The sequence below is a fragment of the Biomphalaria glabrata genome, chromosome 3 (genome assembly GCF_947242115.1).
Source record: "Biomphalaria glabrata chromosome 3, xgBioGlab47.1, whole genome shotgun sequence".
NCBI lineage: Eukaryota > Metazoa > Mollusca > Gastropoda > Planorbidae > Biomphalaria > Biomphalaria glabrata.
The window spans coordinates 15034287-15061525 of record NC_074713.1 but is presented as its reverse complement, the minus strand read 5'-3'; the positions used below and the strand labels follow the sequence as shown (position 1 = coordinate 15061525).

At 34.1% G+C, this 27239-nt stretch overlaps 2 protein-coding genes across 7 annotated transcripts; one reads left to right on the top strand and one right to left on the bottom strand.

Annotated features, from left to right (window-relative positions):
- Nucleotides 1-290: 290 nt before the first annotated feature.
- LOC106059253 (28S ribosomal protein S5, mitochondrial-like) lies at nucleotides 291-15092 on the bottom strand. Of its 3 annotated transcripts, none has more exons than XM_056023601.1 (13): nucleotides 14940-15092; nucleotides 10539-10625; nucleotides 10099-10218; nucleotides 8719-8882; nucleotides 7863-7926; nucleotides 7693-7727; nucleotides 5742-5832; nucleotides 5361-5407; nucleotides 5207-5264; nucleotides 4329-4391; nucleotides 4014-4153; nucleotides 3479-3649; nucleotides 291-552 (listed from the first exon to the last, which is right to left on the bottom strand). In XM_056023601.1, the coding sequence occupies exons 1-13, from the start codon at nucleotides 15007-15009 to the stop codon at nucleotides 376-378; spliced, it is 1287 nt and encodes a 428-aa protein (XP_055879576.1). In that variant the 5' UTR covers nucleotides 15010-15092; the 3' UTR covers nucleotides 291-375. The 3 variants fall into 3 exon arrangements, with proteins under 3 accessions (XP_055879576.1, XP_055879578.1, XP_055879577.1); XM_056023603.1 differs by lacking the exon at nucleotides 291-552 and adding an exon at nucleotides 603-662; XM_056023602.1 differs by lacking the exon at nucleotides 291-552 and adding an exon at nucleotides 768-827.
- LOC106080203 (solute carrier family 25 member 45-like) lies at nucleotides 15082-26238 on the top strand. 4 transcript variants are annotated; one of them, XM_056023605.1, is made up of 6 exons: nucleotides 15082-15224; nucleotides 16707-16801; nucleotides 19657-19700; nucleotides 20008-20088; nucleotides 21435-21684; nucleotides 25720-26238. In XM_056023605.1, exons 2-6 carry the CDS (start codon nucleotides 16753-16755, stop codon nucleotides 26205-26207), a joined length of 912 nt encoding a protein of 303 aa, XP_055879580.1. In that variant the 5' UTR covers nucleotides 15082-15224; nucleotides 16707-16752; the 3' UTR covers nucleotides 26208-26238. The 4 variants fall into 4 exon arrangements, with proteins under 4 accessions (XP_055879580.1, XP_055879582.1, XP_055879581.1 ...); XM_056023606.1 differs by having other exon boundaries at nucleotides 15087-15260; XM_056023607.1 differs by lacking the exon at nucleotides 19657-19700.
- Nucleotides 26239-27239: the final 1001 nt, after the last annotated feature.

Below are 27239 nucleotides of genomic sequence, written 5' to 3'. Positions count from 1 at the left end.
CACACCTGTCAAGTACAATTTCTTTTCCTAGTTCGATACCCGACTAAATTATTAATTACCAATAGTTAATTATCTAATTGGCTGGGGTTTTTTTTTTTATTGATCCTTGCTTTTATCAGATACAAGAAATAATTGTGCAAACTTTCAACATGATCGGAGATAGTGTGTGGGAGAAATAATGTGTACACACTTTTGACCAGACAGATACAAGAGTGATTTGACGTAACCTTAGTAATATAAAAAAAAGACATCAACACAGAAAACGCAAAACAAATGAAATAAAAACTACATTGTGTGCATATTTTGGTGTTTACTATTTTTTCATTTACAAAACTCATTCATAGTACATTTGTCAACAGTCAGTCATATGATAAGCTATTTCAGTGGTTTTTGTCTAAACTTGACCTCTTCAGGTGATGGCTCCAGCCCATGAACATGTCTCAAATACCTGGCATGCCTCTGGTTTCGATGTTTATGTTGATTTAAAAAGTACCTCAATGTGGATGGAAGTTTGAACTGAAGATCAGGGTCTACATACTTCTTCAATGGGATCTAGCAAGGATTAGAATGAAATGAATATAGGGTCTACATACTTCTTCAATGGGATCTAGCAAGGATTAGAATGAAATGAATATAGGGTCTACATACTTCTTCAATGGGATCTAGCAAGGATTAGAATGAAGTGAATATAGGGTATACATACTTCTTCAATGGGATCTAGCAAGGATTAGAATGAAGTGAATATAGGGTCTACATACTTCTTCAATGGGATCTAGCAAGGATTAGAGTGAAGTAAATATAGGGTCTACATACTTCTTCAATGGGATCTAGCAAGGATTAAAGTGATGAATTACAACATAGCAAGCTCCATACTGTACAACATTTAAATAACATAACAAAATGTGGGGGAGGGGAGGTTTGTAAAGAAATCCTCAGTTCAATAACTTTGTAAACAATTAAACTGGTATTTAATGGTATATGTTGGATGTCAAGTTTGGATTACCAAAAGTCAAGCTTTGAGTTTTGTGTTCTTTCACAAGCTTTGAGTTTTGTGTTCTTTCACAAGCTTTGAGTTTTGTGTTCTTTCACAAGCTTTGAGTTTTGTGTTCTTTCACAAGCTTAGAGTTTTGTGTTCTTTCACAAGCTTTGACTGGGACTACTCAGTGGTTCAGTGTAGCACTTAAGAATCTACATCAATGCTGTGTTTGTTTGGACACAACACCTACAAACTTCAGACACAAAGAGAAAGGTGTCAGAAGTATCTCCCCATAAAACCAACAAAAACAATGGACTACAAAATGTCAGGCAAATAAACTCTCTACTGTTTAGTATACTGACAAATGTGCTGTAAAAGCGGTTGTATTTTTGGACGTCAAAGATTTTCTTACCATTGCAATTGGCTTTTGTACATTCTTGCATTAAGCTAATCACATAGCCAAACTGTATGCTAATATGAAGCTTTTAGAGTTGCTAAAAATGTTGTTTATAGGTCAGCATTTATCTATAACGATGTGCTGACCAATTATCTAAGACCATGTGCTGACCAATTTTCGTTCCTTTAAAATAAATGCCTTGCAAATTATGCTTTTAATTTTTTTATATAAATAAAACTTGGTTTCAACAAAAGAGAAACTGGGACCCTTGCCCTTATGTTTCACATGAATATCTTGTTGTGTAGACTAGATATGAATGACCCAAATAATATTGGAACAAAAAAAAAAAGTATTTGGAAAAAGAATTATAATTAAATAGAAAAGTAATCTACAAAACAATCTAGTTAGCTGAAGTTTTCCATTTTTAAACACACATTAAGTAATAGATGATTATAAAGTAATTTCATTAGTGTTTACTGTGAGTGTAATAACTTATAGAAAAAAAGTCATAACCTATTCATAGGTAATGCTTTTATAATTAGTAATTATCATCATTGCCAGTGATTAAAAGTATTTGTATGGTGGCATGACAACTTTACTAGAACAGTTCAAATGTGATTCTTGGTACTCTTGACACTCACTTAAATGTGCAATACAGAAACTAAATTGAACAAGCAGAAAAACTGTATCTTCTATCATTATTAATCAAAATAAAACAATGATACTTTGAAACTTGATCTAGTAATTAATGTAATATTGTAGAATCTAAACAAAAAAAGCCTTACAAAGATCCCCAGTCAACAATTTCTTTTGAAATTTGAATAATCTAATTAGAATCTAAATCTAGATAAATACATCTAGATGAGAATATAGATTGGATTAAGCTATGCAAGATGAGACTACCAATGACATAGATTAGATTGAGCTATGCAAGATGAGACTATCAATGACAGAGATTAGATTGAGCTCTGCAAGATGAGACTATCAATGACATAGATTACGGAGCAATCCAGGTCCCATATCACCTCAGCCTTGGAAACATCTGCCCAGAGAAGTGAAAAGGCTAAGAACGAGAGCAAACTCAGCCTCCAGTAGGCTACCACAGTTATGCTCTAGCAAGTGTACTTGCACATGGTGAGGATGTAAAAAAGGCTTGCTAATCCATCCACATACATTGCACTGTTCCCCAGGGGGTCCAAACAGGTCGTGATGGTCCTCCCCCCCCCCCCACCTCCCCCCATGGAATGCAAAGGTAAATTATAGGAATATGGAGTTAGTTTCTTCGTAGGCTTGGCCTCGCATGTGATAGGGGAACCCATTGCATTGGCTCTGGGAACCATGACACATGAAAAAATGGATGTGATTAAATGATCATCTTGTTGATGGGTGCCTTCGGACAGAAGGGTCAGTGAAGAGCCCATTATTCATCCTGGCCAGGCATAAAATCCTTTTCCGGGTCAAATGTTTATCAAGGGATTTATCTCGAACCTTTTTGGACATCTCAACAACTATAGATTACATCTGCTCAAACTACTCAAATTGTCTAGCTATGCACATAAAAATTAGAGTATACTAGATCAGCCTAAAAATTGAAAGTCTGTTTAAAAATGCTACATTTTGGATTTGGATATTAGCTGAGCTCATTTATGTATTACATTTTGAGAATCAGTATGTCTCAATATTTCTTATTCTTGTTTCCACATAGTCTATCACTGGTCTGATCTAGAGTTTTAAATATATTGTTTTATGGTTGTGTGACATTTTTCTAAAAAGCACTAGACCTTAAGCCATTTTAAATGAAAAATTTCAAGATAGAAGATATAAAAAAGGTTAGTGTTAATGTGACTTAAGAGTCTACTTCAGACTCAGAAACAGTGCCTTATTATTAGAATGCTTTAAGGACAAAAGAAACAGAAAAATGTTTATTTTAAAACTTGACTTTCACCACAAAAAAAAGTCAGACTTTATATATAGATTTAATTCATGGTTTTAAAAATGTAAGGGATTGATGCCAAAGCATAAATGTAGGTAACTTGTTTTTACCCAAACATGAAATGAAATTCTTTTAGAGTTAATATTCCATTATTTAAAGGTAACTTCCTTACCCTGCCATCTTTATAGTACAAGTTGTTGAAATCAAATGCTTCTTCTTTAACTGGATCAGGTCTTGAGAACCCCTGGCTAGGTTTGGCTACAGGGATGGGAACATTCTCCATCTCTGGCCTGTACTCTACCACATTTAATTGCATCCTATCTGCTAACTGCTGGTGAGTTTCCTGAAAAAGAACAGAACTTTTCAAATTCTATACTGTGTACATGTCAAGGTAGGGGGCGAGGCTGCAACAAATCATTACTAGAGGAACACCATTTAAGTAACTGCTTTTCAAATGATAACATTCAAATATCAAACAAATTTATAGCAACATCACGGAAACACAAATGTAATGTCGGAGAAGAAGCTAAATACTTATTTCTTGATATTTCATTGGAAATAAATTGTTGCTACAATGTTTAGGTCTAATTGACCTCACTTGATATTTCATGATTGACTTTTTTGCTCAAATTACTCAAAATTAATTAATAGAATATTAAACTTTGATTTAAATTCTGAAACTTAAAAATGATGTCATAAAAACTCACCTGCTCCATAAGACCTTTGAAGAAAGCTTTGGTCACATTTTGAATGATGCCAGTCTGGCCTTCTGTTTTGGCATACAAATCCTTGATCCCGATCAGCTCACACATAGTTTTAATAACTCGATGTGCCACCACACCATGACCTGTATGAACCAATCATCCATATCATAAGTCAAAGAACAGACAGTGTTAATAAAACTTAATTGGTCCAGGAAACACAAAGAAGTTATTTAACCAATCATTCATATAGGATAAGGACTTAAGTTTTACTTTCTATAAATTTTAATCTACTACAAGTTTTAAAAATGAAAGCAATACCTGCAGGTTTCTTCTGAACAAATATTGTTGTTTTTGATTCAGTAACAGCAAAATTGTGGAACACTGTGAACATACAAAACATACAGCAATTACAAATTTGTAAAAATAAAATAAAAATGCTCCCAGTAAGTAACTTGTAATTAATTTATTCATTCTACAAAGTGTACTATTGGAAAAGAAATGTCTCAGAGAGTTGAAAAAAGACATTTTCTATTCAGTTGTAAATTTACAATAATTTTTTTTTTAAATTTAAAAATGTAAAAAAAAAATGATTGTTTGAATTTTGACATTAAAATATTACTAAGTCATTTTCTTTGGTCTATGTATTAACTATCACAAGCACCTAAGTAATGACAAGCTAACACAATGCTGCTTCTATTTTTTACATTTAATTAGATGGTAAAGACTTCAACTAGTGCTACTAAGCGGAGTAACAAACAGGAATCATAAACAGCCCAATGCTCATAAGAATCTTTTTTTTTAACCATCAAACCAAACGAAAGTTATTTCTGAGAATTATAGGAAGTTTATCATTTAGCCCACAGCCTTTAACTCTGAAAAGTCATGATCATAATGTATAAACATAAATTATGTAAATTTATGTAAATCATAATTAGCCCATTCTAAATAAATGTTACTATTTGTCATAAAGAACTTACAGTATTTATTTTCCCCATTAAAAAAATAGTTATTTGTATGTGCATACAGTAATTTAAAGAAACAAAAATGGTCTGCTTTCAGAAAACCTAAAGTAGCCACACATGTATATAATGCTTAAAGGTGATAGTTAAATCTGATATTCAAAAAATCTTAAAGTTTCTGAGATCTAAACCTGACATAAGGACAGAACAACAGCATAAAAACAGTAGCCATTTTACCTGTATGGTTTTGGTATCTTTCAAAGTACTGCAGTCTTTGAGCAGCCATGTTTTTTGCCTAGGACAAAATAAAAAAGAAGAAAAGAAGAATCAAACATATTTGATGTTGTTATGGGCCAAATATATTATTGCAATCATAATTTCAGATGCTCACCTTTCTCAATGCAGCTTTACCAGTAGCTGCTTTAGCCACAGCAAATCCTACAAGATTTAATAATAATTAAAAACAAATTTTAGCTTAAATTATAACAAAACTAAGCCAACTTATTTAAAGTAATACTTAAAAGATTTTGTTTATTTACAGTAATCAATGGAGAAAGAAGGTGCTTAAAGATAAGTTCCTTAATCCTTACATATATGACTGTACGATGACTCACAAAACTCTAACTAATATAAAGTTTCTGATAATCATATTTAAAAAGATGTAGATTTATTTTTTATCTTATACACTAGAAAATCATCATTATACACATAGAATCTACTATAATAAGCATTATAAAAAGAATGTTACAAAGACAGTGAATTGAATGCATACCTGCCAAACCATTTCCATTGCCAGTCACAACAAGGGCACTAATCCTTGCTTTTCTACCTAAGTTTCCAGTCATGTGATTCACTATTTTATACTATTGAAAAAAAAATAAATTTAAAAACAAGGTTACAAAGACAGTTTGTGTGGAAACAAACTCGAAATCGGTGCCCGAAAAAGGTCCGCTCAGGCAGTTAAAAAAGGCAGGTTTCAATATTTTCAGAAAGAATATAAGAAACTATGAACTACAAACTATCAACAACTATAAATAGATACAAAAGAAGAGATGTGCTAGTGCCAAAAGTGCTAGCGATACAGTTGTATTGTTTGACTTACGACTTGATACCACAGGAGACAGAGATTTATTAATGTTATTATTATTACATTGTTAATATTCATATGTATTTGATGAGCTGATAGTTATGAAGATATAGTTAAATCCTAGGTGTCAGATTAGAAACAGCTATTGGACCCCACGATGACCAGCTAAAAACTGTAAAAAAACCTAAACTCAAACTCTATGGCCACATCACAAGGTCCTCAGGGCTTGCAAAGATCTTTCTTCAGGGAACAGTATCAGGAAGAAGATGAAGAGGAAGAAGAGAAAGCGATGGGAAGACAACATCAAAGAATATACGGGCCTGTCAGTGAATGAAATTCTATCAAAGGCAAAGGACAGAGAAGAATGAAGAAAGACGGTAGACAGATCTTGTGTGCTGCCCCAATGGTCCAACAGACTAAGGGATAGGTGAAGGTGAAGTTAAATATGAACCTGGCCTAACTGATGTTATTGAGTGATTATCTAATTGATCTAATTGTTTTGTAAAGAGCCAATCTCTTTAAGTCTCAACAAATAAAACTTTTCCCTTTAGTTAAGTGTTCCAAATGTATAGTACTACACTGTAGTTCACATCTATAAAATGAAACACTGCTTATTAGTTGTTGTTTTAAATTCAATTCCACTTGTATGCATATTAAATAGACTTTTTTCTCTTTAAAAATAAAAGTAAAAATTGTTTGTATATATAGTATTTTGTTAGAAGTAATACAATTTCGGAAAAAAAATAATTTTTTGACAAAAAATCTAAAACCACTTGCATAAATGTGTTTAAAATATGGTAAACAGTCATTTCCATTACTAAATAGTCTGTTGTGTTTGTTACTATTAATAGTGAATAGTTGTAAAAATAGTGTACTTTTATGAAAAAAACTGCTTGCATAGTTGATTTAAAAAAATTAAATTTTTTGCTTTCAAAGCAAAAAAAAGTAGCCATTGCATCAGAACTTTGAATGGTCTAAAGCAGTGTTTCCCAAACTTTTGACCTATTTGTACCCTTTTTATAATTTTTGTAATGCTTAGTACCCCTCGCACCCGACCCCCCACCGCAATTTAATTTATTAACATAAAATAATAAATGGGTATTTTTAAAATCAGCATAGTTAACAAGGTGCAAAATGTACCCCACTTTGGGATACACTGGTCTAAAATATCATGATGTCGGATTTTCCATGTACTTACTAGTTAGTAAGATCAAAACGGGACGGACGGACAGACAGACCACACAAAACTAATAGCATCTATTCCCCTCCGGGGACTGCTAAAAATGAAGTAATAAGAAAATAGTAATCAGTGTGTGAATAACCTTTAAACAGTTCACTTTAGTGCATAAAAAGAAGTAATTAGGGTGGGTCATGTGCTGATATAAAAGGCTCCCAAAATGGCATTACATCAGAAACCTCAAGGGGAAAAAAATGGTCAAGGAAGACATGAGCATTTAGCAAAAGAAGAACTAAAAAAAATAAAAGGTGTTTAAGGGAAACAAGTCACCAAATATGTAGCCGATATGGTAATCTATTTTTGATGCAGAACCCATGTCTACAGAACAATAATATATGCACATAATGAAATAAACAATAAAGAGCATTAGGTGTTAATTTAGTCAGTAATTTAACTCACCTCTAAAACTTTGGAATCAAAACCATTGAAAACATCTACAAACAAAAACAAACAAAAAAATCTGTCAATCTGTCATCATAAAACAAAACTTATAACATGAGATAAGTTTAAACTTTACAAATAGTCAGCCAAATAAAATGGCTTTCCAGAACAGGATCAAACAAACTTACAATCATTGATGGGATCAGGTGGTCCAATACTTGTGCCTGGAAATTTTCTACCACTGTAACCTCTCTTTACAAAAGTAAAATACATAAACATTTTGTTAATTTACATATCTGAGCAGTACATTCACCTTAAAAGGATAGTTATACTAAAAATGAATAGAAAAATTCACAGCCCCCCCTCTCGCCTTCCCAGGAGATCCAGTCAAGACTATGTGAGCCAGTTTATTGCAGATTTGGTACAATGAACAACAAGAAAAATTACTATGTCTTATCGTTATATTATAGATAGAAAAGAAAAACAATGTTAAAAAGAGACTCAAACAGGAAAAAAGAAAATTGACCAAAGGATGAGTCTAATGCACATTTCAACTCAATCACTGGGTAGTCTAGCCAGTTGATGGCCATCCATTTCAAAAGCATGGGGTATCCATTAGAAAGACCATTGTTTCATTACAATCCCTAGCTTAAATTTTCAAGCCAATCCTAAGTTGACTTTTTTTTTCTTAACATATGAGCTCTTGCCTCATTTAATTAAGTGATTTTGATCTGCTGATAATTTTTTTTTCGTTGTTCATTTTTAAAAACTATTGTTTATCTGTAAAAACCATTACCATGGCTACATCCATGTAACCTTCATAAGTAACCCGGAATAAATAGTGATGATTAATTTAGCCTAGACTAAATCAAAATCTTAAAGCTATATCTATCTATCTATAAATTAGAGACATCCCTTTCCTTCAAAGAAGAAGATAATTAGGTCCATCAGCCTAGCCACGTGTTTTCTTCTTTAAAGGAGCATCTATGAGATAAAAATAGTGGCTCAAAAAGACTACAGTCTACTTATGTCTTCTATATTTACCAAAAGAGCAGGAATTTTGGGAAATCGACGTTTTCTCTCTGGTACTTTTTTCTGAGCAGACGCTGCCTCTGCACTTTCATCTTTTTTAGGCTGGTAAACCTCAAGAATTTTTTTCCCAGTCATAGCTGGACCAGTTAGTCCAGGAAATACCATTTCAGATTTACCTGAAGATTTGGTGAGAAATGAAAATACATTAAATAAACTAGAAATAAAGGTAGCAAGCAGAGTTTCATCATGCCAGAAAAAAAAGATTCACCAAAGAAACTCAGCAAAAAAAAAAAAAAAAAAGATCCTTTTGCATTTGATAATTACATGTCTAAAAAGTTTCTAACTGAACAGCGAAACATGCAGATTTGTCTTCAAATTCAAATCTCCTTTTAGATCTATTCACTACCCCAAGCTATGAGTCCATGTCTGCAAATATTAACTAGCTTTCTCCATAAATTAGTACAAAGGTGATAGCATCATCATTACATGATAATCTCTGTCCTCCAAGCGCAACTTTTAAGTTTAGAAAAGACATAAAATAGGCACAATATTTTGACTGATTTGAAACATTATGCCGCATGCAGGTGAAGTTTTCTTTTTTGTCTAATAACTGTGTTTTAGGTATATGAATTAGTTTGCATTGGGCGTGTTTTGTTGTCAAGAATATTGTGTGCATTTTACGTCATGCTTTAGTTCTAGTATTTTTCTTCAGTGCAGAAGACATTCTAGCTAGGATCTCTTTCTGAGCTACAGTTTCTACTGTTTCCCTATTTTAAGAGTATGTAAGTACTTAAATTTATCAATCAGGTTGATATTTTGGTATGTGTGTTGTTCATGAACATTCTTGATTTAGCAGCATCTCTAGATCTACGTTTATTCTTTGTTTTAGGGGCTTGGGCTACAATGTATGGATTTATATTGAGTCCACCCTTGTAGCCATGACTGAACCATGTCTTGAGCAGGCCTTGATTAGGTTGAGCCTTGCATCACCTTTTTGTATTACTTGGAGCTCCTGGACGGGTGGATGAAATTGAGTGTGTGTGCGTGAGGTGTGTTACTTTGTATAACTACTAATGACCATCTTAACATAAATTTGTTTTATTTTTGCTACTAACATTATAAATAATAATTTTTTATATATCTTAACACTAAAAAAAAACCTGTTCTGATTCAAAAGTATTAGATGTGAACAGTAAACAAAATCTTGTAGTTATTGAAGTTACTACTACAATGAATCAGTATTCTCCACTGAAGCAACTTTGTTGTTGACTTTAAAAACAGAAATGCATAGCACTCTTACAGTACCTAAAAGGAAACTTGTTCATAACAGTAACAATTACTATTTTTGTAATGCATTGTTCAGATCTCATAAATATTGCATTAACAACTCACCTACACCAAGCCTTTGGCCCCTGTTAAGATCAAGGCGTTTCTTTACACTTCGCCCACGACCTCGCTTTTTGCCAGCATTGCTAACACTAGTAACTCCACTCCATAGCTGATCGGCCGTTACTGTGACAATAAACACACTCAGGTTAAAATCAAACGAATACAAAAATATTTTCAGTGAAAGACCTAAAAGTGAAAAATAACTAGAACATCAACATGTGAAAGATACACAGTGGTAAAGTGATACATCAAAGTTTTAATTTGATATATCTGAATAGGTTTAACCATTTTATATTGTCACTGCATTTTTAAAATTGTAAACACATACCTCTTAACAGACTAAATGGCATGCTTCATATCATAAATGTAATGAAAAGTTTTTGGCTTTGTTTTAATTTACAAAAAATGAGTCATAACGTAAAAACAATCTTGTCAAAGGTTACCTTTGTTTACAAAACTAACATATGTTCTGGAAAAAGAGATTTGTACAATTGAAGTTGAAGGATGAAAAATATATGCATTACTGTTGACTGAAAAAAAAAAAAGAACAAATTAATTTAAGATTATGATGAACAAATTAGATTTTTATTCAAACTAACATTTTTAGAACAAAAAAATGATTTTCCATAAACAGTGTGAAAACATTAATATTGTAACAAATTGACGAAAACAGATATATGTTTATTCATGGGACATCACAAATACACAGAACAAGTCTGCCTTGAGCACAGTCTTGTCATTAGTTCTAGACTTGGGTGGAACTTTTGTTACCTCTCTCTCTCATGTCAACATTCCTTCTTAGTCTAGTCTCTGACAGAGTGGCAGTGAGCACCTACTGCACTACTTGGTGTGCATGGCAGGGTTATAACAATAGAATCAAAGGGAAGGGTAGAGTGAGTTAGAAAAACTAGTTTTTTTTAGATGAAACAAATACTTAAAATGCTACTTTAAAAAATCATAATATCTAGAACATACTAAAAGTAAGACCCTAATTCTTTACATTTTTATAATAGTATCCTCTAATATATGATGAAGATGATCCCCAAGCTTAAAACTATAACAGGATTGAAATTGTTTTAGTTTACAAGCAAATCTAGACTTTATCTAGAGATTAAGCATATTTAAAGTAGAGTCATCTGGTGGGCAGTTTGACAAAAAAAAATCAAAATTGTTTAAAAGAACTTAATACTTAAAATAAATTTTCTAATTTGTCTTTGTATGACAAGTCACAAAAAGAAGATCTTAGTATTTTTGGCTGAAAAATGGAAAAATGTACCATTAAAAAAAGAAACTCTATAGATATAGAATCTAGATATAGATCTAGATATCTATATAAGTAAAGTAATAGATCTATGCCTGTTCTGGATAATCTTTCTAGACTCTAGATTCTAGTTTCCTAAGTTGACTGAGTTGATGAGTGAACTGAATAGTCTAGTCTACTATTATAGTAGACTACTTAGTTACTAGTCTAACTCTAGTTCAATCTTTGAGTGGCTGAGTAGAGTATGAGAATCACTATAAAGTTGAAGTAGACTATAATCTAGTTCCAGTATAATAAGTTAATAAGTAATACATAGAATATATAATAATAGAATATATATATATATATATATATATATATATATATATATATATATATATATATATATATATATATATATATATATATATGCATCCTCTGTTTGGGACCCCTCAACTCAAGAAAACATTAAGAAACTGGAACAGACACACAATAGAGCAGTGAGATTCATAACAAATAATATTCACATTTGACTAGAGTAACACCTTTAGTTAAATCACTAAATTTAGAAAGCCTTCAGGACAGAAGACGCAAAAGTAAAGTAGCAATTATACTTAAACCATTAAACCATAATCTTCAAATACAAAAACAAAATTTAATAAAATACTCAGAAAGACACAAAGATATTGAAAGGCACATTCCTCATCCCATACGCTAGGACAAATTTGTACAAATACTCCTTCTTCCCTAGTGCTATTAGAGCATGGAATGGGTTGCCTGAGCTAGCCAGGAAAACCATTGACTTGGCAGAATTTAAGTCATTGGTTAATATGCATGACTGAATGCATGACGCGTAGGACGTAATCATCTTCTTTTTTGAAGTAACATCTGTATTATATAAGATAAGATACTGGCATATTACTGACCAACTGATTAATCATTTTATGATTGGAATCTAGACTAGATTCTAGATTTTACATGTATTACTTAATAACTTATTATACTAGAACTAGATTATAGTATACTTTAACTTTATAGTGATTCTCATACTCTACTCAGCGGGATATGAAGCCAAAAAAATACCTCTTCAATATAAAAAAAAAGCAAATTTATTACATACTCAAAATGCTTTGAGCGTAGCCAAAGTGGTTTTGAGTTTAAACCCTCCTCCTCCAGAGGGCTTTTTAAAAGTTTAAAGCCCCTCCAGATGGTTTTGAGTTTCAAATCCCCCTACAGAGAGTTTTGAGGTTGAGAACCTCTCTCTTCAATATTATTTTAAAGCAAACCACAGTCACTAAATTCTTTAAACGTAGCTAAGGGGGTTTTGAATTTGTAAAAAAAAAAAAACAGATGATTTTGACGATATTAAACTTTCCTTTTTGATATAAAATCTAAAGCAAACTACAGTCATCTAATTCCAAGAACGTAGCTAAGGGGGTTTTGAATTTGTTAAAAAAAAAAAAACAGATGATTTTGACGATATAAAACTTTCCTTTTTGATATAAAATCTAAAGCAAACTACAGTCACCTAATTCCAAGAACGTAGCCAAGTGAGGTTACAAATTTCTACCAGTAGCTGGGCTCCGAATTGAAAAAGACTAAATGTGGCTCAACAAAGATGGCTAAGACAAATTTTAGCAGTCAATTATAAAGATCAGATCTCAATCAAGGTAATCCAATGCCAAACTGGGTGTGGACCTCTTCGTAAGGTTGCATGAGGTTGTCGGGACATGTTCTCCAACCAAATGAATTACGCATAATAAGAGTAGCGATGACATGGAGGTCATTACAAGGAAAGGGCAGAGACAAGCAACTTGCCGCCCAATGCGCGGACAGCGCAGGAGGATCTAAGTAAGAATTGCAGATATTAGGTTTTTGAAATAAAACTTTTAATAGCAGGATAATGCACTGTAGATACCTCAGAATGCATTTTGGTGGCTTTCAATATCAGAAATAGTGGTTGGCGGCGGGGAGTCTACAATTTTTCCACTAATTCCAGGAAGAACAATAAGGTACAATAAATGTCTTCCAAAAGAATGAAGGGTCAGAATGTAATAAAGATTAATAATGTGCATACACATACAAATATACATATATTTTAAATCCCCCACCCCCGAAAAAAAAATCCTGGCTACGCCCATGGTTCCAATACTCAATTAACTGAAATAGTCAATCTCATTTAAATATCTATATATCTAAATCTATCTTGATCTCTTTAAAAAAATCAAAAGCGATGTTTTGGTAGTTGATAGTAAATCTAAAAGGCAGATCTAATGTTTATCAGCTCTATGTTGGAAAACTACCTTCAATTCTTGATGTCTTGTAAAGTTTATTTGATCGTGATTTTGCATTTTGTAAAGTACAAATGAAATTGAAATACAAAGACAAATTAATTTTCTAACAAAAAATCGGTAATACTTTAGATGCCCAGATACATTTACTGACCACCATGTTGTTTTTAAGCATATTTATTTCCCTTATCTATATATTAAACTTTTTTTAAAGAGATTTTTGTTCTTATGCTGTCAACTTATGAATTTTTAAGTGTATTTACTGAAATGAAGGTCTAAAAAAATGTTAATAATAAAATGATGAAGTTGTTTCTTCTTTTTTTCTATAACTTTTTTAAAGAGAGTTTTTTGTTCTTATGCTATCATTTTAAATGAATTTTAATATTAGATCTAATAGCTGCTAGAAAGAAAGACAAAACAGCAACAGAAAAAAGTTGGCAAGTAATTCAAGGAGATAGTCTAGTATTAAGCCTTAAAACCAAAATGGCATATTTCCAATGACAATAGTAATAAGAAATAAAACTTAAAAAAATATATTTTAAAAACTATTTATCTCCGAGGAACTCAAATTACATATATAATTATATTTGTAATATCTGCATTTTTTTTCTGCATATTCTTAAAATATAAGAGAAACCTGATTTAGCGTTTCTAGTCACGTAAACTAATACCAAAAAATCTTAATTTTCACTTATCCTTACCCCTACCCATCCAGACTAGGCCCCACGCAATCAGTTTAGGCCATTTAGGGCATGATAGGGCCCTGCAATCTGTAGGACAGACCTGGGTCTATTCACACTCACACAGTAGTCTAAGTCTGAGTAGAGAAGTAGGGTGAGTCAGTGACTTTGAATCAAATACCTAGACTCTATCATAGTTAGTATCAGTCAAGTCCAAGTCTGAGTTAATCTCAGTGAGTTAACTGATCATCTGATGAGTAGAGTCTAGAGACAGAGTAGACCAGTAGCAGTAGAGTAGACACTAAGACTAAGTCGTCACTAAGTTGACTTAAGATAAGACTAAGACTGAGTAAGAGTAAGACAGTACTGAGTACTCAGTAGTAATAACTAGTATGAGTAGACTGAGACTGTCACTAGTGTCAGTCACTGAGTAAAGTCAGTAAAGTTCAGTAAAGTGAGTAGTGTAGTCACTGTACTAAACTGTAGTCGTGTAGACTGTAGTACTGTAGTCACAGTCGACTTCGAAGTCTTTACATTTAGATCTATAACCTATTTTAGTTATTTAAACGTTAATTTTAAAAAAATTAAATTAAACTATAAAAATGCTTTTTTTAAGAAACTAGTTAGCACAACCTGTTGGGTTAAATCTTAACCCAAGTTTACAACTCTGTGTGACCGAACGAATGAGATAGGACGTCGCCATATTTAACAATGAAGAGATCTCTAATGTTAGAAGTTTAATCTTCTCATTTGTCAGTAAACACACTAAACAACTGAACACTCTTGAGTTGAGACTGTGACTGAGTGACTAGATCTAGATTCTAGATATCTAGATCTAGATCGAGTTTAGTCTAGCTAAAGGGAATAGTTTAGATACGACCCTAAAATCTAGTCTAGATTAGATTAGATCTAGAATCAGTGAGTCTTTAATCTAGACTCTAGAGACTAGTCACGGTATACTAATAATACTTTACTAATAATAGCACTAGACTATTCACTAGTAAATCTAATGATAATCTAATCTAGAGTTTAGTATAGTAGTTTAGAGTTGTTTAGACTTTAGAAGTAATAGATTAGAAGCCAAGAAGGTCTACATCTAGTCTACTCAGTATAATCTAGTAACTAGTTAGACTGTAAAAGTCACTGTTAGACAGACGTGACACTGAGTGACAGAGACCCTTCAAAACTTCAGACACTAAAATTCTGTCACTGATACTTTGATACTGATAGGTCTAAGATTAGATTAGATATTTAAGATATCTATATATAATCAAGGAGATCTAGATAGTAGATCTAGTAAAATCTAGTTAATCTAGTAAGTAAATAGTAAGTATCTTAATTTAATACTGGAGTGGAGTCTACAGTCTGCAAGATCCGTTTCATTATTTTTATGATCATATTCATAATATAAATATAATAAATAATGAAAAAACTGTCATAGAATCCACATTGCCAAATTCAATTGAAAGGATATTGATAAAACTATCAAAAAATCAAACAAAGCATTAGGGTTTATTAAAAGAAATTTCTATAAATCAAATAAAAACATAAAACTAAAATGTTATTTAACCTTGGTTAGGCCAATAATAGAATATTCATCTCTGTTTGGGACCCATCGACTCAAGAAAACATTAAATATGATTAAGAGGCTGGAACAGACGCAAATTATAGCAGTGAGATTAATAATAAACGAATATTCATATTTGACTAGAGTAGCACCTTTAGTAAAGTCATTAAATTTAGAAAGCATTCAGGATAGAAGACTCAAAAGTAAAGTAGCAATTATACATAAAACACTGAACCATAATCTTAAAGTACAAAAACAAAATCTAATAAAATACTCATAAAGACACAAAGATAAAGGCACATTCCTCGTTAATATGCTAGGACAAATTTGTACAAATGCTCCTTCTTCCCTAGTGCTATTAGAGCATGAAATAGGTTGCCTAAGCTAGCCAGAAAAACCAGTGACTTAGCAGAATTTAGGTCATTGGTTAACATGCATGACGCATAGGACATAATATTCTTTTTTGAAGTAACGCTATATTATATAAGATAAGATAAGACTTAGACTAATTAGATAATAATGATTTAAGATTAAGATATTAGATATAATATCAACAGAAACCCAAAATGCTTTAATAAAAATAATTTAAATATTTCTATTGATCTGACATTTCAGTATTTAGAATACAAATAAAGATCTGGTAGATTTAGATAATTAATGGTCTTGTAATGTACCACAATCTTCATCTTGTCTTGAGATTATCCCACTCCAAATAATGAATAATAATTAGGTTATGTGTTTTACATTGTCATAGATTACCCAGTAATCTTGATGTATGGATTTGTACACAAAAATTATAATGTGTTAAACATTTTGTTTTCTTTTAAATTTAGATTTACGCTGAAAACTTTTGAGTGTTTGGCTGAAAACCTACAGATAATGCCTCATACAAATGCCATTAATGACTATATTGCTGGAGCAGTTGGAGGTAAATAAAGTCCAATGTTTTAATTGGTTTAAAAGTCCATAGCGTTTTATAGGAATCTTTAATTTACAAAAAACATTTGTGGTGAATTGTCATTAAGCTACTTATGAATACATATTCAAGTTATGGGCTATATGAGCAACTCATGGACTTTTGTCTCCAATCTGAGATGAACTCCTATTGAAAAATCAGAGCAGGAAGGACTAGTCCTCCCGTAGTGCTCTGGCAAGAAACTTAGCCATCTGGCATAGTGCCTCAAAGCTACCATACAAGTCGAGTGACTGCTCAGACAGGTCCCCCCTTAGCTCGCGGAGCTGGGGACACTCGTACAAGACGTCGACACTGTTTCGGCGCTCTCTCCACAGTGACGGCATCGGGAGTCAAAGTTTGTGTGGAACTGGGCAAAGTATGCCCCAATAGGACAGTGTTCTGTTCTGCACTGCGCAACTATTGACTGCTCTGACCTCCTCAGTTGCCACCATGGATCATTGCGATCTGGGTGACGCATGTGCTGCCAGACACCACATGCTCTGTCGGATTCCTCCCTGGACTTTAACCACTTCTCATGAATGAGTGCTTGTAAGTACGTGCTTGGTGCTTCGAGGTGTGTGGCTGCCAAAGCACCCTCCCTTGCGAGGGCGTCTGCCGTTTCATTGCCCCTCACGCCGCAATGTGAAGGCACCCACTGCATGAAAACGACAGCTCCAATAGCTCGGCGGATGTTATCTGCAGCTCCGATTGCCTCTTCTATTACGGGCGACCCTCCCCCGCCGCCACCCATAGCTTGGAGACTGGAGCGAGAGTCAGTGACCAGCACCACCGTAGTGGCACTAGTCTCGCATTGGAGCATTCGGGCCCTAATGGCCTCAAACGCCCAAGTTATCCCTGTCAATTCGGCATCCATGGAGCATGCACGTAGCAGTTTAACTAGCGTATACTTGAACTGTATAGCTGTACTCAATTTGTGATCTGACTGCCCCTAAGTACAATGTGCGTAGCATGTCAGCTTTGGCACTCCACTTTGTGCTGGCCAGCTTTCTTAGTAACGCTTAGTGGCTACAGGTGAGCATTGAGCCCTCTGCTCCTCAAGTGAAAATGTGGTTTCCATCCACCATTTAGCTTTTGAAGTCTAGTTGCGGCTGCAGGTGCACAAATCATCATAATCTATGTGAGCTACCAGGCATCACCAACCAACCAATGTGGAACATTTTGAGCACTGAGGAACATGTAGAGTACAATGGTCATCCATTGCACCTAAAACCAGCTTCACTTCTTACCCTGTTCTGCCACCTGGCTGGATGTAGCTGGTAAGGGGCAAGAGAGGTAACGACTATGGCTCATCTTTTAGAACACTTTTTTATCTGACTGTGGAGACCTATTTTGGAGAGACACTCCGATACACATATATCACAGGTTAAGGTGGCTTTTGCTTTGGTGATATTTTTTGTTTGACATGCAATTTGAGCTGAGGCAATTTTTTTTCGCTGTCCATAGCTTTCTTGGTCACCATCTCTCTCCATATTGTACAGTCTAGGGCTATGTATTCCCAGTAGTCAGTATCAATATTCACTGCTTTGAGGTCCAGTTGGATGACCTTCACATAATGGAGGTGGACACAACTTGTTTTTCTTGAGCCAGTCACGAGTTGCCCATAAAGGATGACTTTTGAGATGCGATTATCCTCCATCTGGTGAACATGACCAAACCAGCGCAGGCATCGCTGCCTGAGGATTGCAAAGATGCTGGAAAGACCCATTCACACAAGGATCTTAGTGTTGTGCACTCTCTCTTACTATGTGATTTTCAAAATCCTTCGGAGTCAGAACAAGTGAAATTAATTTAGTTTTTTTCTCTTGTTTTGCAAAGTTAATCCGTGACTCCCTGCCATACAGTGATGTGCTCAAAACACATTTTGATCACATAGTGAGCTTTTAGTTTTCCCAAACTCTTGGTCTGAGTCTAGTGAGATTGATACAGCCTTCCCTGTGAATTTTTTAAAATCTCCTCTTCTAGAGACAGGTCATGTTGAACTGTGGATCCAAGGTAGCAGAATTCATTTACAGCTTCTAGTTTTTTTTTAATAATAAGGATGGAGGGATGTGCTGTAGCAGGTGAACCTAGAACATTTTATTTCTTCATGCCAATGGTTAGCCCATACTCTTTGCAGGCCTGAGAAGTGGGACATTAGTGACTGAAGCTTCTCTTGTGTGCATGTCACTACTGTTGCATCATCTTACGAGGGTGGTTCTGTTTTTAATTTTGGCTCTTAGTCTGGCCATATTGAGAAGTTTGCTCTCAAACCTAGAATGGAGATAAATGCCTTCAGTGTATTTGTCAAACGCTTAATGGATTAGCAGTAAAAAGAGTATTCCAAAGAGGGTTGGAGCCAGGTCACATCCTTGTTTACCTCAGCTGTTTATGCTAAAACTTTCAGAGCAGGAGCCATTGCAATCTCCTTTCTGTTCATCTGTCTAATTGCAAAGTTTTATAATAAAATGTATGCATTATAGTTTGCTTTATAATTATAGTATTGCATTATAATATATCTATACTCCCCATTATTAACCAAGTCCTTTTGTGCCTTTTTAAAATATTTGATTGTTAGCTATATGTATGTTTGATCTGACTCAGTATAACTGAATTTAAATTTCTATAATAATAATAATACACATTTATCATCACATGTAAAATTCATATTGAAATTTGTACGTTCCAAATTAAATAAACACTTCACTAGAAGAATGTTAAAATAATTTAAGTACAAAACTTTGTGATATTAAGCTACTGTAAGTTTTCACTATTTAGAAACAACTGTTAGTGCATAATAATTTTAAACCAAAACAAACCATTCCCCCCAGGCTGTGCTGGTGTTGTTGTTGGCCATCCACTGGACACAATCAAGGTGATATACACTAATAGTTTCAATGATGATTTATAGAAAAATACTACAATGAAACTTAAATCATATGTACTGAAAGACTAAGTAATATCACTGTAGTTAAGTTAAGAGCATCTTTCTAAAATAGTTTAAATTAAATTTGAGAGGCTTTTAAGATGGAAATTAAAACTAAATACTGACCTAGGTAAATAATGAAAACTATTTTCTATTTTAATTATTACAGAAATAGTCTCTTTAAAATATTGTTTTAATAAATTTATTGACAATTTTGGGTATTTTTGTTAATCTTACTAAACTTTGTTATTGTTAGGTTCAGATTCAAACTCAGGAATTTGGAGGCAAATACACAAATCTCATGGACTGCATTAGAACTGTGCAGAGACAAACTTTGGTAAGGCAGCTTGAAGAATCTATGAATAAAAGTATAGTGCTTCTTGAAATCATGATGAGTTGAAAAGGATCATGGGATTTAGAGTCTAGAATAGAGTACATAATAAGTGTTATTTCTCTTGACAAAAGATTTCTTACCCCAAGTTCCTAGCTTTAAGTGGTTCCAGTCTATTGTACATGATGATGACACATTACAGTTTTTCATTGCTCATCAGATCTGTGTGAGTCTGGCCAAATCTAAATGGAGTAAAATTGGTACATGTACACATAAAAAGGTTAACATATATACCTGGCTGTCATGCACAAGTTAAAGTAATTTTTCTTTTTTTTTTTTTTTCCTCCTTGCGCACTACTGGTGCATAGAGCAAATAAAATATTTTTTGTCTGCTATTTCCAAAGGTGCTCTATGTACGCGTTATTCTTTTGGTGCCTTGGTTTGATGGTCGTCTTTTTTTTTTTTTTACTGTTTCTTGTGGATGCTTTGCAGTTTCACACTGTGTTGCCCATGTAAAGAAATACTTATTGGCTTTGTTGATTTGAACTATTATTATTCACTAAACTTTCTATAGAGCAGCACAAGCCAAGTTCTTGTTCTTTGTGTTGACAAGGAACTAAGTCTGGATCTAGAGCAGGAACTTAGTTGAAGCTTGGACCACATTGGTCTGTTCCCTGTGGCTGGTTCACATTGGAGTGAATGTCCAATGCAGTGTGGCCATGTTATAATCCAAGTGAAGAGGTGCACTTACAAGCTTAATATATGTTTGTTGTATGCTAAAGTTTTACAAGTTGCTCAACTATAATTAGAATGTTCCTCATCATTCATCATATGTAATTATACACTGAACCTTTATTAATGCCTTTAATCTTTTAACATTGGCATTTATGGACAATTCATTTGTTAACTTTTGCTATTGTTTACTAATTTGTTACAAGACTTTTAGAGGTCCTGGGCAACAAAGGCATAAAATACAATCCTGACTCTGGCCATCTCTTACCACTTTTAATATGTATTTATTAATAATTCAGTTTAGTACCTTGCTTTTGAATGTGATGGCTGAAAGATAAAATGAATGTCAAATCAAAGCTCTCAAATTCAAAATTTAAAAAAATATTGTGTTTTTCATTTTTTTGATGTCCATTATCTCTAATAGTAGGGCCTACTTGATATTTGTCCAAGAAAGATAATAGTTCTTGGCTGTTTTGCGATGGCCACAAAAGTGTGTAGTTCTAGAAAGAAATTTTGATTTTGTACTTTACCGTTTAATACATTATGCATTTCTTTCTTTGTTTTTATTTAGATGCTACCTTCACATTTGTTATTTTCTACATTACATATATTCTTCTCAGTCTAAAGGATATTTTCGTGGTCTCAGCTGGCCACTTTTCTCATATGGCTACCTCAATGCTGTTTTTTTCGGCTGCTATGGATTCCTGTTAAAGAAATTTGGCTGCACAGAGGATCTGACCCACAAAAAGCCCACCTACTGGATCATTGGTGTTACGGGAGCCTTGGCAACATTACCTCAAGTTGTCTTCACATGTCCAGTTGATGTGGTCAAAGTTTCTTTGCAATCCCAGATTCCTCATTACCACGACTGTGAGTATATGAATGTTTGTGTGAAGTATAGTGTAATTGTTTCTAGTGTGGCTTATAGATACATTACTTAACAAACATTGGCCTTTTTAAGATGTTTCATAATTGGTGTGATGGTAGTTTGTGATCTAAAAGTAAACATTTTTTTACATTAATTTGTCATTTTAGCTCTCGCATTTATGTTTTGTAATGTTATTAAAGCGCCTGAGCCTACATTATGTTTTTTAACAGTAGTCTGTAAATTAAAATATTATTATTAATAAGATTCATCCATCCATCCCAGTGGCGCTACAGCCCATGGAGGGCTCTGGCCTGCTTTAACACATCCTTCCATTCAGATCTCTCCTGGGCCTTTCGTCTCCACGCCCTAACCCCAAGCTGCTTCAGATCTGCTTCCACGTCATCTATCCATCGCATTCGGGGTCTGCCTTTGAGTCGCCTGCCTTTTGGTTTTTGCCTGTATACAATTTTCGCCCCTCTGTTGTCTGACATTCTTTCAAGGTGACCTGCCCAACGTAGTCTGTTCTATTTTATTTCGTTCACTATTGATGGGTCTTCATATAATTGATATAACTCATGGTTAGTGCGTGTCCTCCACCCTGTTTCATCCTGTATGGCACCATAGATTTTCCTAAGGATTTTTCTTTCCCAAGTGTTAAGTAAATTTTCAGATGTCTTTGTCAGTGTCCAGGTCTCACTTCCATACATTGCTGCTGGTCTTATTATAGTTTTGTATATTATTTTCTTGGTTTTACTTGAAATCATTTTGCTCTTAAGTAGATGGTGGGTGCTATAAAATGCCCTGTTGCCTGCTGCTATTCTTTCCTTTATTTCTGTTAGTAGGTCATTTTTGAAATTAATAGTACTTCCTAGATATTTGAAAGTTTGGACGTTTTCAAATTCGTGGTCTTTGATTTTGATATTTTGTCCCTCTGTTTGATTGTCTCTTGTCATTGTGATGTACTTGGTTTTACTGTCATTGACCTCAAGTCCTGCTGGTCGAGATGCTTCTTCTAGTTGTATGAAGGCTCTAGCGATGTCAGAGGTTTCTTTACCCAATAAGGCAATGTCATCGGCATAAGCAAGGTATTGTAGAGGTTGGCTGTATATCGTCCCTGTTGGTTGTGGACCCATGTTTTCTCTCCTGAAGTAGTTAGTAATAGTTCCCCTTGTGTTTATGTGTATATTTCTTATAACTCTCTCCAGTGTTAAGTTGAAAAGCATGCAGGAAAGTGCGTCTCCTTGTCTTAATCCTCGTTTAATCCTAAATTCCCGTGAGTGTTCTCCTTGTATTATGACTTTGCTTTTTGAGTTGTTTAATGTCATATGTATAAGTCTTGTCAGCTTATTGGGTATTCCAAAATCCTGTAGTGTGTCATATAGGTATTTCCTTCTGATACTGTCATAAGCCATTTTATAGTCTATAAAGAGTTGGTGGATTGGTATGTTGTATTCATGGCATTTTTCTAGTATACATCTTAGTGTGAAGATGTGGTCGGTTGTGGATTTGTTGGGTCTGAAACCACATTGGTAGTCACCTAAGATTTCTTCTGAATATTTTCCAAGTCTCTTAGTTATAAGCCTAGACAGTATCTTATAAGTCACATTTAGTAGAGAGATTCCTCTGTAATTACAGCACTTTAACTTGGATCCTTTTTTGTGTATTGGGGTTATAAGAGCTGTTTCCCATTCTGTTGGTATTACTTCTTCTTCCCAAATTCTTGATATTAGTCTGTGTATTTGGGAATGTAAGTCTTTCCCTCCATATTTAATTAGTTCTGCTGTGATTTGGTCCTCTCCTGGTGCTTTGTGATTCTTCATGGTCCTAATTATTTCTGATGTTTCAATGAGTGTTGGAGGGTTCACTAAGGGATCTGGTCCCCCATGTGGCAGTTCATATTCTCCATTGTCTCCATCTTCAGTGGTATTTAGGATCTCCTCAAAGTATTCAGCCCATCTCTCAATGACCCTGCTGTTTTCTGTAATAAGCTGACCATCTTTGTTCTCACACATGTGTGATCTAGCTTGAAATCCGTTCTTTTCATCTTTAATTTTCATATACATTCCTCTCATGTCTCCCTCCTTTGTTAGTTCCTCAATTTTAGTGATCTTGGACTTTTCCCATTCCCGTTTTTTCTTTCTTACAACTTTTGTGGCCCTTCTTCTTGCTTCATTGTATTGCTGTCTAGTGTTCCTGGTTTCTCTCTGTAGCATTATCATTCGGGCATTGTTCTTCTCTTCTATAGTTTGTCTGCATTCATCATCATACCACCCTATTTTCTCGTTCTTTTGTTTAAATCCAACTACCTCTTCTGCTGTTCTTTTGATAGCATGCTTTATTATTTCCCAATGCTCATTTATGTTATTTTCGCTGTCCTTTTCTAATGTTGTCAGTTGTGTTTGGAGTGCCATTCTATAAGTTTCTGCAACAAGTGGATCCTTTGTGAGTTTTTGACTATCATATTGCTGTGCTCTCTTTCTTTGGTAATTGTGTATGGTACTTATTCTTTGTCTAAATTTAGCTTTTACTAGTAGGTGGTCTGAGTCAGCATTAGCTCCTCTGAAACTTCTTACATCTAGTATGTCTGATCCATGTCTCTTATCTATGAGTATATGATCTATTTGATTCTGGGTGTTGCCATCAGGTGAGATCCAGGTTACCTTGTGAATATTCTTATGTTGGAATTTTGTGCTGCTGATAGACATTCCTTTTCCTGATGCAAAATCCACTAATCTTATGCCATTATTGTTGGTCTCTTCATGTAAACTTTCTTTGCCAATTATTGGTCTGAATGCTGGTTCCTTTCCAATTTTTGCATTGAAATCTCCTAGGACTATTTTGATGTCATGCTTTGGCGCTTCATCATAAATTCTTTCCAGTCCATCATAGAAGGCTTCTTTTGTGTTATCATCTGCATCTTCAGTAGGGGCATGAACATTGATAAATGATATGTTGAAGAATTTTCCTTTCAAACGTAGTGAGCAGAGTCTATCACTTACAGGTTTAAATCCAATGACATTACCTACCATTTCCTTTTTAACAGCAAAACCTGTACCTAAGTTGTTAGTGCTTCCACCACTATAAAATATAGTATACTCCTTGGTTCTGAGAATGTCCGAGTCTTTCCACCTGATTTCCTGTAGGGCTGCAAGGGGTATCCTATATTTCTTTAACATTTCAGTAAGTTGGGCTAGCGCACCTGCTCTATAAAGGCTTAGCACGTTCCATGTCGCAAAACAAAAATCATGTCCTTTTCCAGGCCTAGGTCGTTTTCCGTTGAGATCTGTCCGGGTTTTCTTGTGTGTATTAGCTTTCGTAACAGTATTTTTTATATGACAGAGTTGTTAGCCCTGTGCATAACCATCTGGGGGGCTGCCCCTTTCAGCTCTCTGGATAGCTGCCTTTATTTTCGGGTAAGGTGCCCTAGCCTTTGTGGATCCCTCCACTTCCTGCAAGGCAGCAGGTTTGATTTTGGTCCACCCCGGGTATTTTATTTCCCCAGTACCCACCATATCTGGAGGGCATTCCCCTATCCGCCACCTGGGGAGGCGCTTGATGGGAGATCAAAAACTCCACACGAGATTAATAAGATTGATGTGTCAAATACCCTCCAAAAATCAAACTGCAGAAGTAAGGTTCTGCTAATACTTTTTTCCCCCACTGATATTTACATTGATTTTTCCTTCTGAGTAAATAGTATGTGCTGGATTTTTCCTTCTGAGTAAATAGTATGTGCTGCATTCCTTTTTTATTTTCCTTTTTTCCCTCTAAAACCCCAACCCTTATTCCACCTTGTGGGTAGAAGCAGGCTTACTCAAAACATCTGACAGATATGCTCAGAGTGAAGCAAGCGACTGGCCTATCAAGCCAGCAATGAATTTCAGTCGCTCAAGAAAACAAGAAGTATCAGATATAATGATATAAGTTACTTCAAATGACAAACTGTTATTGTGTTTTGAATTAATTTTATAGAAAACATTTAACTAACACTTTCCTGTTTGGTTCTGTCACTGTTGTTGTTGTTGTTTTTTTTACAGTACCTAAAGTGCAAGTGAACAAATATTTCAGTGGTCCACTGGAGGCTGTCACAATTATATTTAGAACCTCTGGTTTCAAAGGTTTATACAGAGGCTTTTTGACACATGTTGTTAGAGATACTCCTGCTGCAGCCATGTACATGTCATCCTATTCATTCTTCCAGTATGAAAGTTCTTACAGAATTCCTTCTGTTCCTAGCCAGATAGTCAACTTTCTAGGTGGAGGAGTTGCTGGGGTTCTCAGCTGGCTGATCATAATGCCCTTTGATGTGGTCAAGAGCAAGCTGCAAGCTGATGCATGTGGGAAACTGTATAAAGGTTTCTGGGACTGTGCTAGTCAAGTGTACAGGGCTGATGGCATCCGAGCTTTCTTTCTTGGTCTGGTCCCTATGGCTGTTAGAGCTTTCCCAGTGAATGCAGTCACGCTGATGGTTTACTCTGAAAGTCTGAAGTATCTAAACAAAATAGAACACATTGACAAAAATTAATGTTCACAACAAGCACTGACATGCATATTTTTTTAATTCTATCTAGTCCTACTAAAAATACAAGCTAGATATTTATATAACAAGAGCAGAAATTCAATGTATTTCTGCAGCTTCAACGTATGGGCTCAGCATATTTTTCTATAACAGCATTAAAAAAAATGTCTAAAAATTGCATATGCCATTCGCTGGCAATGACCAAAACAAAATTAAGTTTGAGAGCCACTGTCTGATTTGGTTATTTTAGGGTCAAAGTCTTTTTATATAACAGCATTCTATTGGTGATGTGCATCTATGCATTGAAATCAGTGAATACATGCTATTTGGTAGCTATTAAGTCTCCCTTTTGTTACATTTCATTCCTGTTACTTTGTGTTCAGTATTTTTACTTATTAGCATAATAAATTACATTAATTCATATTAGTACTTATGACAATTCAAAATGTTTTTTTTTTACATCCACTACTTACTAAAAGTTTAATGTAAGATTCTGTTCTTGTGAATGAATCCACTATTTATTTATTTTTTTTTAGTTTTAAGATTTAGATATATATTCCTCTTTACATAAAGTCAATTTTGCTGAAAATAATTTATTTAAAGAAAACATTTATTTCTGTTAAATGTTACACAATAACATTTTACATTACCATGGCAAATACAATGTATACATATAATTCTTTTTTTTTTTTTGTTTGAACTGAAATGGCTAAGGTCTTACTGCCTTAAAACTTTAAATCTTTTTTTTATAGCCACCTTGTTCTTGTGAAATTGTGATTTGTAAGCATTCTTACTCTACTGCTAATGTTGAGCTTATTTAATGAATTGATTTCATTTATACACTTTTAATAATTCAATATAATCTATGATTGTGTCACTATATCCTTAATAGTCCTTTTATACATATATAATGTAAAGAATAATAGGCTATACTTTTTCAATGTTCAAATGTTTTCATTTTCAAATGATTTTCAGCCTACTACTTTGTAAAATATAAAAATACTTAGTATGGTTGCTTTTTTTTATATTTAGGTAAAA

Excerpts from the sequence above, each read along its gene's own strand:
- LOC106059253 (XM_056023601.1), bottom strand. The coding sequence starts at position 15,009 with ATGGCGACGTCCTATCTCATTCGTTCGGTCACACAGAGTTGTAAACTT. Across the intron at positions 7,728-7,862 it reads ACCTGATCCCATCAATGATT|ATGTTTTCAATGGTTTTGAT; the intron begins GTAAGTTTGTTT and ends TTTTGTTTGTAG. Across the intron at positions 4,154-4,328 it reads TGTTCAGAAGAAACCTGCAG|GTCATGGTGTGGTGGCACAT; the intron begins GTATTGCTTTCA and ends TGGTTCATACAG.
- LOC106080203 (XM_056023605.1), top strand. The coding sequence starts at position 16,753 with ATGCCTCATACAAATGCCATTAATGACTATATTGCTGGAGCAGTTGGA. Across the intron at positions 16,802-19,656 it reads TATTGCTGGAGCAGTTGGAG|GCTGTGCTGGTGTTGTTGTT; the intron begins GTAAATAAAGTC and ends CATTCCCCCCAG. Across the intron at positions 19,701-20,007 it reads ATCCACTGGACACAATCAAG|GTTCAGATTCAAACTCAGGA; the intron begins GTGATATACACT and ends TGTTATTGTTAG.